This window comes from Rhamphochromis longiceps, linkage group LG11 (assembly GCF_057381845.1).
Source record: "Rhamphochromis longiceps isolate RC_006_pf linkage group LG11, R_longiceps_female_GT1.1, whole genome shotgun sequence".
In the NCBI taxonomy this organism is placed as follows: Eukaryota; Metazoa; Chordata; class Actinopteri; order Cichliformes; family Cichlidae; genus Rhamphochromis; species Rhamphochromis longiceps.
The window spans coordinates 21,437,880-21,450,779 of record NC_140567.1 but is presented as its reverse complement, the minus strand read 5'-3'; the positions used below and the strand labels follow the sequence as shown (position 1 = coordinate 21,450,779).

Here is a 12,900-nt window from a genome sequence, read left to right as displayed (position 1 = left end):
GGAGGATGGAAGATGCGAGGAAGAGGAGGAGGGAGGAAAGCAGGAACTGGGCATCAAGAGAGAATACTGCAGCTCCCTCTCAGATTCTACACACACACACACACACACACACCACGCACACACCGATGAACTGGATCATGAGGCTCTGAAGCACACGCCCACAACAGCAGCATCACTGTGCTGCACCACAGAGAGAGACCAGCCTATACTCCCATCTCTGACTCTCCCTCTTTCATTCTCTGTTTGCCTCATTCTCTTTCACACACAAACACACACACACACACACATAGAGGCAGACACGTGCTGCAGGGAAGATCTGAGTGTTGGGTCGCTGAGCATTCATATCCCCCTCCCCTTCTTCTTCTTTCTCACTCTCACTCTCTCTCCTCGTTCACCTTGTCTGTTCTGGCTGTATGGTTTATCGTTGCGTCAGAGTCAAAGACAGCCAGCGAGAAGCATGCCGGGGGAGAGCACTCACAGATCCGTGCCCAGCGGCAAGCATCCAGGGCAGGAACCTGAGGAAACAGGGCTCCCTGGACCAGGTAGGACCACTGGGCTTGAGCACTGGGAAAGGAGAGGGTTTCCATTGATACTAATTGAGACAGAGACCAGGGCGTAATCGAGAAGAAAGGCTCAAGACTGTGTTGAGCAAGTAGTATTTAACAGATAGGATAGGAAGGACTGAAGTATTAGCAGGAAGAAAAGCAAAGGTAAAGGATTATTTGACAAGCACTAACTGCTCAAAAGTACCTGGGAGATCTCACTTTAGACCTGGGTGATTTCTGTGTGTCTGACATGTGCAGGCTGAGTAAGCTGTGATTCAGTTGCATGTTTGCTTCCTCGGTAAACTGCATGTTGCCTCTCCTTCCCCCTTGCAGCTATTAGCAGCCTCCCAAGAGATTCCACCCCTAGACATCAACTCTTACCTCGTCTCCTTTTACTCCCCATTACAGAATCCAAATTAGCAATATGTTCCTTTCAGCTACCACAGTATTGTATGTACCGACTAATTTCATTGTGTAACTGCCCCCCCCCCCCCCCCCAGCATCCAGCCTCAGTCCTCATCGGATTCCCAGTGCTCTTACCCCCACCCTAAATCTGGCCCCCGTAGTCTCTATCACTCCTCCCACTGCCCCATGTTCATGCCACATCCGCATCCCCATCTCTACATCAGTTTTATGCAAGCTGTAAGTGCAGAGCAGTGTGGCGTAGCTCCTCCCTACCCCCCAGCTTCAACAGGAACATGACACAGCAGCATGGCAGAGCACAGTTTAACACAAAAACACAACCTCACAGGTACAAGAGCTTTCATTATTTTTGTTGTTTATTGTTTACTATATAAGATCATTAAATATGGTTATAGGTTATAGTGAAAGTTTTACCTTAAACTTTATAATCATTCTATTGTATTATATTATACATTATATTGTTATATATTATAATTATAAATTACTTTGATCTTATTAGAGTATAGATAGATAGATAGATAGATAGATAGATAGATAGATAGATAGATAGATAGATAGATAGATAGATAGATAGATAGATAGATAGATAGATAGATAGATAGATAGATAGATAGATAGATCAGAGACTCGCTCTTGGGGGTGGCAAATCCAGCACTGCATCCACTGTGACGCAGCTTTAGTCTGCTCAACTGCGGCCTGTTCTTCATACAGCAAGCTAGGTGCTCAGATTAACTGCATTCCCTGAGACCAGGCTCCGAGGCCAGGCAGTCGTATTATGTCACTGACTTATTTAGCAGCCTAGCCAAACAGTTTTTATGTACTTCCTATGATTGTCACTAAAGCACGATAGAGCATTTCTAGATGTGTTTTCAAGGTATATATTGCTTGATTTTCTTGAACTCAGATATGCTGTTGAAAACCAGTGCTATATTAGCCTTTGTCACCGTAGCATAGTGAGGTTTTGTTGAGCTCCTGCAGGAGAAGACAATCAGAATCAGCCTGTTTATGTTCCGTTGAGACTAGGCTGTGCTGTAGCAGAAGAGTTGTCTTTTGTGTATTATGTATTGTGCATCTCTCTGACCTAACAGCAGCTTTTAGTCTATGTGGCGTGACTCAGCACACACACAAACACACCTTCATCTTAATATTGGAGCAGTGATCGGGAAGAGCTTCTAAGTGCTGATGCTTGCATCTGCCACCTCCCCAGGGAGGGCAGGACAGTAGCGAGGGAGGAGAAGAAAAGAGCATGTGCTTAGTTACTACTACGCCCTGCTAGATACATCTGCGTACAAAGCAGAGCCAAAGCGAGGATCAGCTAGGAAAAGGCTAAGGAGTAATATAAGGGAGTGATAGAAAGAATGAGCTACATAACAGTAAGTGAATGTGATATCTATGCTCCATGGAGAACAAAACACGTGCATGTGTCAGTGATGGTGTATATGTGGCTGGCACTGAGCTGAGCCACTTGTGTGTTGTAATGACCAATCAGCATGTGAATTGAGGTCACCCTACAAATGGCCCAGTTAAATGAGGTTTCTGTTCTCGGTGTGTGGATGACAAAGAGCTTAGAGCATATCTTCTGAGGGATATTTTGAAAAAAGTACAATTTTGCATTGTAGTAATCAAAGAGCATCAAAGAACTGATTTAAGATGACAAATAGAATTTTAAATTTTTTTTATCTTCTTGCTTTTTACTTTCTTACTCATACCCAAGACTTCCTCTACTCCCTCTTGATTCATTTCCTTCATTCAGCCTGACATTTCATCTCAGTGATTTCTCCATTCCCAATGACAGGTGAGGATACAAAATGATAACAAGGTCCAGAAGGACAAGAGGACAGAGAACGCTGTAATAGAATAACAGCTTATTTTGCCTCTGGCTAATTGTGCTAATTGTGAAAGAGACGTGCAGAGGTAAAGATTCTTGTGTATGTGAAGAAACATTGTTTCTGACTTCCATCTATAGAGACCAAGCTTTTGGAGGATTGCCGCACGCATTACAAAAATAATAATAATAAATACATTAAAACAGTCTTGTTTTAAGTCTCAGTACTCTTTTTTTTCTACTGAAAGCCATTTGCTGTGTCATGAGAGCTGAGGGGTATTTGTTTACTGACTGGCATTTTGGTGTAATTTTCTTTTGCTCTTTCTGAACTAATGTGTGGGCTAAGATAAGTGAAACTCAAACACAGAAATCTAAAGTCTAATATTATACAATAAAAGAGGCATGACTTTCCACATCACGTCTAGTGCCGTGGTACTAAGGTGATTTAGTCAGCTTGCTTATATGATATTTTTGTTAATTCCTCAGAGTTCAAATGTATTAATATCCGAACTCTTAACCTCCTAGGACCTGGTGTCCACATATGTGGACATCACATTTTGGGTTATTTAGACCAAAATATTCAATTTTGCTCAACAAGGGTCTGATATCCACTTATGAGGACATTATACTTCTACTGTGCTATTGAAATTTTAAACAAATATCCGTATATGCGTCTCTCATTTTTTTTTAGAAACAAAAATCAGGTAAAAAAAAATCTGGTAATTCTTTGTTTTTACATTCATCTGGCCCCAGTCAGCCCAAATATCAAAGAGAAATCAAAAATGCATGTCGTGGAAGAGTTCGGGTCATAGGAGGTTAATATTTGTTTTGATCTTTTTTTCTTTTACTTATGAAGTTGATTTATTTTCATTTCTCTTTTTCAGACATGACCAGACACCCATCTACTGACTCCACACCAAGTGACAGTGGTTCATCCCCGAGTGACAGTGGTTCTAGTGCCTCTCCCAGTACTCCACAAAAGCTGCTCCCAGCATGCACTTCTCCATTTGGACCACGACTATTTCATGTGTCCCCTAGCTCTTCTGGTACCCCAAGACCTCAACCTGAAGGCTCCGATCATCGCAACAACAGCACACCCAGACTGTCTGGAAAATTAGGTGGCCATGGACCATGTGGCCGCCATGTCCCTGTTAAGATGGAGCGAATCAAGGTGCGTGTCTTGTGTGTGCGTGCATGTATGTGTGTTTGATCATGTTGTAGCTTCATAGCACTTAGGATACCATTATGAACATTTGTAATTGTGTATGTAAAATGTTTTATTCCCAGGTCTTAACTGGTTCTGAGGTGGAGAGTGACTACCAGGAGCCACAAACTATTGATACAAGGGTGGTGATGGGTGAAGAAACACTGCTGAAAACAACAGAGATCAAGAAAGGGAATCCCTTTACTGCCCCAAGTGATCAGGCTGTACCTTTACCAGATATTCAAAGCTTTTCAGATCCTCAGGCACAGGCAAAAGAGACTCAGTTGGAAACAAGAAAAGAGGAAAATCAATCCCCAAAACAGGAGGCTCAGCAAAAAGACCGTGCAGACCCCTCAGCGACTCTCCCTATGCCTTTTCACAACCCCCTGCTCCCTCCCTCTACCTCCCCAGGGTCACTCACGACAGATGACAGCTTGATGGAGAAAAAAGAAGAGTGTCAAAGCCTCTCTCAAGATGAAGTGCCTTCCCACTCTTTTTCTGAGCCTTCCTGTCCAGTTGCTTTGTCCTTTTCTGAGCCAGTCTGTGCTGTTGACCCACTACGAGTGGGTGTCCCCTCATGTCTTGACCCTGACCTTTACTACACTGCTCCTTCTACCCCAATTAAAATGGCATCTCGCTCTTCACACCTGAAACATCATTCATATCCTGGCTCCCCTGTCTCTCCACTGTCCCCTGGTTCTCCCTCTGACAGTGAGGACCTCTGTTCCCCTCTCACTTCTCCTTCTGGCTCTTACATCACAGCAGAGGGAGGCAGCTGGACCTCCTCTTACACATCTTCCACCTCCCCCTCCACATCTCCAAATCCACTCCTCACAGAAGAAACACAGGAGGCTCCTGCTTGTTTTGTGGGGTCCTTGTCTGAAATTGGAGATGAAGTTGGGGAGGAAAAGGGAAGAATAGTTCCAGAACGCGAGGAAGAAAGGGCAGGGGACTTCTGTCTGTACCATGAGGGGGATTTTGTTTTGAATTCCCCAACAGGTATAACAGACACAGTCATAGTTGAGGAGGAAGAAATTTTAAAAGGAGACGAGGTCAGTGTTTCTAGAGAAAGCTGTCGCCCCTGCTGGGTAACTGAGGACACATCCCCTCTGAGGAGCAGTAGCAGTAGTGACTCCCAGGAGGATGGAGGGGGTTATGAAAGTTCACTCTGCCCTCTAGATGAGGACAGTATAGAAAGTGCTGAGTCGTCTAGACCTATCCAGTCGGGACTGAGACTGCAACTTGAGGCATGCGTATCAGAGGAACATTATGGACAGATGGATGTCCACCAAGAGCCTCCTTCAACCGCCTTGACTCCTGACACAGAGAACATGACCATGGCCTCATCAAGCCTTAGCCCTGACTCACCTGTCCTCTCCCTGGATGCCTTCTTTCCTGGAGCGTTTGATAGGCTTGGTCCCAGTTCCTTCATACTATCCCAGGCAGCCTGTGCTGATGATATACCAGAGGAGGAGAGGATGATCCCTGCCTCCCTCATCTCCTTTCCCCTTCACACCAGCCTTATCTTTAAGGCTGATTCAATGGAAATCACTCTCTTCCCCACTGAAGAAGAGAATGAAATAGAAGTTAATGACAGAAACGAAGAAAAGGACGTTGATGCCTATGCAGCGGGAGAAGAGGAGGCAGATGTAGAAGATGACGATGAAGACGAAGAGGATGACGATTATGATTATGATGATGATTTTGATGGTAATGCTAATGGTGCTGTCAGCTGTGATGAATATGAGAAAACTAATAAAGATGATGGCAGTGATGACCGTAAAGAGTCAGGCGAGGAAGCTAAGGTGGAAGTGAAAGTGGTAGAAGAGGACGAAGAGGAGGAGGAGGAAGAAGAAGAAGATGAGGACGACAATGATGAATGTCATAGCAGAGCAGTGGAGGATCCCACAGATGAGGATAGCTCAGCATCCTTCCTTCATTCGCTTTCAGAAACTTCTCTTAATGAGGGGTTGGATGAGTCTTTTTGTTTCCAAGACGATACAGAGGAGTCATCAGATTCTGCCTCCTACAACGGGGAGGAAGACGAACGTCTGTACAGCACTGAGAGGCATGCACAATCATTAGAGCCCACATCAGCAGATGGACCTGATCCAGGTCAAATACAATCAGAACCTGAACGGGCAACTGTCAGTGACACAGTACAAAATGAACCTTTGCCCTCACAGCAGAGCATGGATGAACTAGCGGATCGCTGCAAAACCACCTGTCTGTCTGAAGCCACTGCCCACCCTAAAGGAAACAATGTAGATCCCAGTCCTGTGGATGCATGTAAAATCCCTGAGACCCAATCAGACCCTGAACTAGAATCTACCAGCGAAACAGGTCAGGCAAAACATTTCCCTCTACAAGCAAGCACAGACAAACCACTGGATCACCAGAAACTATCCTGTCCTGCAGAAGCGAATTCTTCTCTGTCAGACTCCGACGACCCGAATAAGAGTGCAAATGAGAGTGAAATGACTTATCTTGATTTTTTCTCCAATCCTCTTGAGGGGCCTAAGCCCAGTCCCTTTTTTAACCCTTCCTCCACTCCTGATACCAGCCATGTGTCACCTTCTTTTGCAACAGAGTCCCACATGTCCCACATTCCTCCCTCTGCTACTTCTGTGCAGGAAACAACAGACCAGAACATTTCAGTTTTTCCAGAAGAAGATCACCAGGGCAAAGATGTTGATTTCAAATTGCCCAGTAATAGTGGCACAGTGGAAAAAGAACCAGAAAGAGACTCTTTGAAATTACACAGTGATAACTCAGTAACTGAGCCCATAAATGGGCCAGAAAGAGATTCTTTCAAATTGCTCATCAAGCCTCGCCACTATCACTCTGAAAGCCAAAGGACTGTGGGAGCAAGTAGACGTGTGTTGTCAAAGTCTTTCTGCAGTAAATATGATGTGCCTGTAGGGGCAGAGGCCATGTGCAGAACCAGTATTCACAGTGAGTCTGATATTGACCTTGACCAGAAGAATGGGAATGCTTCAGCAGAGTCAGTGAGTGTGGAGTGTAGAATCAGTGATTCTGGTCCGTCTCTGAACAATGTCATTGCTACTAATGACTTGAATAAAGGTGTTCCTCTTCTATCTTGTCCTAAAGACCCTAGTCCCAATCCCAGTAATATCCCTGTTTCGACCTCTCCAGAAGTCATCTCAGAACTAGCTGACAATCTGGCCCTAACACCTGAACACTGCCCTGGTGACTCTTCCCAGGAGAACCTAAGGGAAAACACCCTCAGTACTGATGAGGGAGTACTGGGAGCTGTTGGTTCCCCACACTCACCTTTTGCCATCTCTCCGAAAAGGGAAAATTCAGAAATGGACACAAGCAGAGAGATGGGTTCTGTAGCAGGGGCATGGTGTGACACCAGGGTGGGAATGGGGTTCAGTCTTGGATTAGGAGCAGAGGCTGAGTTTGGTGTCTGGGGAGCAGGGGAATCTCTATCATTGTCTCTGGGGAAGAGGTATGAGTTAGAGGCGGAAAGTTTGCTCATGTGTGATGCAGAAGGCCAAAGCAAGCAGACGGCCATGGTTTCTAACATGAACAGTGAAGAATGCAGAAATTATGATAATGTTCTCGGGTCTATGCTAGATGAAGACGATAACAACAGTTTGCATGGAGAGAAGCGCCAAACAGATACCGAAGAACTGGTTGGAGAGGGAGTTTCTGAGTCCAACTTGGCACGCTGTAAGTCCACTGAGGAGATTTCAGTAGAAGGGGGGGGAGAAGACGGGAACGCCAGCTTCCTGGAGGATGATATCAGTAATCTAAATCCACACAATGACGGCGATAACACAGAAACACAAATACAAAACACTTGGAAGAATTGTAACAATAACAGTGAGTCTGCATTTGGCTCTGCTCATGGGAGTCTCAATGCTCTGTCAGAGGAAGTCAGACACCAGAGTGTGAGTGTCAGTGTTAGAGACTCTGTCTCTAATATTCCACTTGAGGAGATGCCACCTCAGGTTTCGGACATGATTCCTGATGGAGACAGGAAATCAACAGATAGTTTGATAAACCAGACACCAGAAACAACACAGACACCATTCCCCGAGAAAGGTGGCTCCAGCATCTCTGTGCCATTAACTGAAACTCACTCAGATGCAGCTGCAACAAACAAACACTTTGATTTAAAAAATGAAACCAACTTAAGAAGTCATACAGGCCCAGAGTGTCAGACAATCACTCCAGAGAGTGACACATCATTTTCTTTGGTACAGGGCTCCTTTGGATCATTCACTCCTAAATGCAAATCCGATGATTCCAAACCAAGTAAAGCTTGTCAAGAAAAGGTCAATACTGGTTCTTTGTCAGAAACAGAGATAATGGAGTCTCAGACAGAAAGCCAAAGAAAATGTGATGGCAGTCCCCTCATGGACAAAGTTGTCGATGAACCAAAGACTAAAGATGCCTTTAGAGAACAACAGCATGTTGTTTATAACTCAGGGGAAGACAATGAAGAAGACAAAGTGGAAGAGAAAGCAAAAGAGAGAGGTGCAAAAAAAGATAAGAAGAAGAAACAGGAAAGGAAATCCCGTTCTGCACAAAATGACTCAGAGCACTTTCCCTGTGACAGCCCCAAGGAGGGACATTGCACAGATACATCATTTGATGCAAAGAAAGGAAGGAGAGGAAGGCAGAAACAGAGGGCACCTCTGACAGACAGTCAAGGTGCCTCTAGCCCCGAATCTGTTGTTGATCCAGAGAAACCTGCTGTTCCTTTAAATAACACACCAGGGGTACGGTCAAAGGGGAATGCAGAAACATCCAAATCTAAGACAGGACATAATGCAAGCAACAAGTTTTCATCACTGGATTGTCAACAGAAGACGCCTGGGACAGACAAGGTTGAATCTGGTTCACAGCTCCAGGTAGAAAACAATCCGAGTCCTGATGTCTCTACCACACACACAACAGACAACCTAAATATTGTTGTGGCGATGAACCAAGACGTACAGCAGGAAGTTCTTGATAATAGACCGCTACCTGATAATCAGAGAGGACTTACAGTGGACATTAATGATAACAACATAGATATTACCCACAATACCATACCATACTCTCTGAATCCACTTTGCTTCTCAGCATCTCCTGTTTCCTCTTCCTCTTCCTCCTGCTCTCTACCTTGTGCCTCAACAGACCCAGAGCATGATCTTTCCACACCAGTGCAGGAATCCCAACCTGACCTCTCAGCCCAACAACGGCAAGAACCTTCACTGTTCACGTGCCACACCACCCCTGTCCGTTTGTCAACCTCCCCTACAACACAGAACACCCCTAATTCCCAGTTCCTTCCTACCACTAACCTCCAAGAGATTACTGATGTCCTCAGTACATCAACTGTGTCTGCCACAACTGTCTCTTCACCCTTATTCTCCACTGCCATGCCATTAAGTCTGTTTCAGTCTGCCCAGGAGTCATCTTTACCCGAGCTGGGGAATTTAGATGCAGTCTGTATTCCAGACTCTAGTTCCCATCCCCAGTCTCAGTCATACTCCCAGTCTCATGCTAACGCAAGAGTACAGTCTCACAAACAAGTCAGTCAAGGTCACACATGGAGCACACAAGACAGGTGCAAAGGTGAGTAAAGTCATGATTACCTCAAACCAAACATTCCCTCTCTAATCCAAACATTTGAGTTAGCGAGTTTGTCAAAGAAAAGGTAAACACTTCCTAACACTGTTATCATAAAAGCTGTGATAATCATTGTGTGTTTTGTAAGGTCCTAGTTTGGCTGAGGAAGAGACAGACAGTGAGGGCGATGGAGGTAAAACATCCCAGCCCAAAGGAGTTCAAGGAAGCAGAAATGGATCACTACAGAAAAACTCTGGTTCAGCCAATCAAAGGGAAATTCAGCCCTTCTCTACCCACCAACTTACAGGCAGGCGGCCCAGCTGTCCTATGAAACACAGCCACAACATTTGTGAAGAGACTGACCTATCATTCCAGAGCAATTGTAAGTGGTTTCATACCTCCTCTGGGGCACTGAAATCCCCCAAAATTTCTTTAGCTATGTGTTATACAACCCACCCTTCTCTCTTTCTCTTTCTCTTTCTCTTTGATTCTCTCTTTGAGGTTATGCAACGTGATAACGCTCTCTCCATCTTACATTTATAAGTTTACTGACAGAGAGGATATTTTAAACTGTTTCAAAGTTTGTAACCTAAATTATGGATGAAGTGTTATTACCCAGCAAGGAAAGTGCACTTATCAATGTGTGCCAGCATTCTTTCATTTTCATGTTTATTCAGGCTGGAGTTGAGCACACTGCTACGTTGTGTTACATACTATTGTGAAGCCACATTGCAAAAGACGTGAATATCACATAGTGATTTTTTATTATATTTTTAATCAACATAAGCTAATTAAAGTCTCTGGTACGGATTAGATATCAGATATAGATTATTCATGTACATAATTGGTACATAATTAATCTATCTATCTATCATTAAAATAGGCTAATTATGTACTAATTAGGAAGATCATTCGATAGATAGACAAATTATTTTTACTCTAGTTTTCCTATGGACTTATTTTATATATGTGTGCTTTGAATTTGTTTTTGTGAAGGTTCAGTGCTGGCTTCATGTAATGAGTCTGAGAGTGAGGGTTCAGTTCCTGAGCTGGAAGAACTGGAACCACTGAGACCATCAGAGCCACAGGTGAGTTTGTCTATGGGATTTTAAAGGTGACCATCTTTCCATATATATGTATATGTATAGTATATAGTATATATACATATATATATAGTATATATATTTTACACAATGTACTTCTGGCCAAGCATGTTGTTTAACATGTTGTTCAACTAGCATTGCATTTTAAACTCATAAAATCTAATATTCATCAGATGTTAGCCTTTTTGCTATTTAGCCAGTAGCAGTGGCAGCCCTGATTTCCAGCTACTCTTTAAGGCAAACTTTAATCAAAATGTTGCTGCTATTGCAAAAAGCAAAAAAACAAAACAAAACAGAAGCATCATGAGTTATATTTAGGTATATTAGCATAAACATATTAGCAACATTTGCATATTAAAAGCATAATGGATTATTTCATAAACTTAACTGTTTTTTCTCTAGTCTATCTCCTCTGCGGATGAAGGGTTAAACAGGCCAAAGCAGAGCCGTAGTGAAAAGAAGGCCCGCAAGGTTGGACTACTATATGCTACTACATAAACTTAATAAGTGGTCAAATATAATATTAAAAGTGATACGATTCTTTTTCTTTCATTTCAATCCCTAATTCTTGTTTTCTCTATTGTGCATTTAGGCCATGTCTAAGCTGGGTTTGAAGCCAGTCCACGGTGTGACCAGAATCACTATTAGGAAGTCCAAGAGCATCTTGTTTGTCATCAGCAGACCAGATGTATTCAAAAGCCCCGTATCAGACATTTATATTGTGTTCGGAGAGGCAAAGGTGAGTACTGTTTGTCTATTTGGTTACTCAAGTTTCAGCTTTCAGTTTTAGCTTACTTATCCGGTCCTTTTCTCTCCTCAGATTGAGGACCTGTCTCAGCAGGCTCACAAAGCAGCCGCAGAGAAATTCAAGGTGCCTGTGACCTCTTCTCCCTTAGCCCCACCTGTCCCACCCAGCCTCACCATCAAGGAGGAGAGTGAAGAGGAAGAAGAAGAGGTATTTTCTGAACTATTGTTTCTGAATACCTATTTCAACAACCGTTAAAACGTATGTTCTGAAATCTCTCTTTATCCTTGCTTCTTTCTTTCTTTCTTTCTATACATCAGGTGGATGAGGGAGGCCTTGAGCAGAGAGACATTGAGCTGGTGATGGCTCAGGCCAATGTGTCACGAGCCAAAGCCGTCCGTGCGCTGAAACACAACAAGAATGACATTGTGAATGCTATCATGGTGAGAAACGATGAGGCTGAAGGCGGGAAAGAGAGGGGAAGACAGAGAGTGTGGAGGGAGGGCAGATGGTGAATAAAATAATGAGTCACAGCCAGTGAGCAGGGAGGGGGTGAGATGAAAGAGCAGAGGACAAATGACAAGTAGAATTTCTCCCCAGTAACTGAATAACCTCCACTGTTCTGTAGGTCATCAGTACAGTCTCATGGCCACTAGATGGCAGCAAGTGCTCTCATAAGAACTGGAGCTGTTCAAGTGACGCAGATGTTTTGTTTCTTGATGCAGGATAAAATACTATTAAGATAACTGGGAAATGAAGCCTCACATAATGAGTATCCCTTTTAATTATATACAAAGAGAGATATGTTCCACAGTGGCACATCTTTTTCATTGGGTAGAAGTGAAGATAGTATTTTTGTTGTTTTCATTTATCTTGAATTCAATTTTCCACCTTTTCTCTTTCTCACCTTCACTTTTCTCCCCTGCATTTCCACAGGAGCTGACCATGTGAGCGGTGAAGACGATTCAACTCCTGACCCCTTTATTCCAGCCTATAAAGCCTAAACACCTGACTCTTCTATATCGCTGCTACTATATGTTGCATCCCCAATATCTGCTAAATAAAGTCTGTTCCAACGTGGGCTCTGACTGGACCCTGAAACTGATCTTACTGAAAAGATTAGTCTTTCACATTCATTAAATCAAACATGCTATATTGATCCTTTACGCCAACTTTCACTTCAGGAGAAGTTGAAAATATTTAAATGAAAGAAGAGGCGAAATGTTTCTGATTGGTTATTGGAAGCAAAATCTGTGCTATTCGATTCCATGCTAGAGTTACGTCCTTAATTTATTGGACAAAAACATCATTCTTGCAGTTTTGCATCTGTACACCACCACAGGGGATTTTAAATCAAACAATTTTAAATCCCATGTTTGAAAAGCTCAAAAATAATGAGAAAAATCGAGTGGAAAACAGTTTCATAGCCAGTTGAGGCTCAGTCTCTTGTAATTTCATTACAAATG

At 43.3% G+C, this 12,900-nt stretch overlaps 1 protein-coding gene across 1 annotated transcript; it reads left to right on the top strand.

The window, feature by feature from the left end:
- The first annotated feature begins 38 nt into the window (after positions 1-38).
- nacad (NAC alpha domain containing) lies at positions 39-12,526 on the top strand. Its single transcript, XM_085422836.1, has 10 exons — positions 39-542; positions 3,678-3,964; positions 4,081-9,592; positions 9,735-9,968; positions 10,583-10,674; positions 11,092-11,160; positions 11,282-11,428; positions 11,510-11,644; positions 11,755-11,877; positions 12,371-12,526. The coding sequence occupies exons 1-10, from the start codon at positions 458-460 to the stop codon at positions 12,383-12,385; spliced, it is 6,699 nt and encodes a 2,232-aa protein (XP_085278962.1). The 5' UTR covers positions 39-457; the 3' UTR covers positions 12,386-12,526.
- The last annotated feature ends 374 nt before the right edge of the window (positions 12,527-12,900 follow it).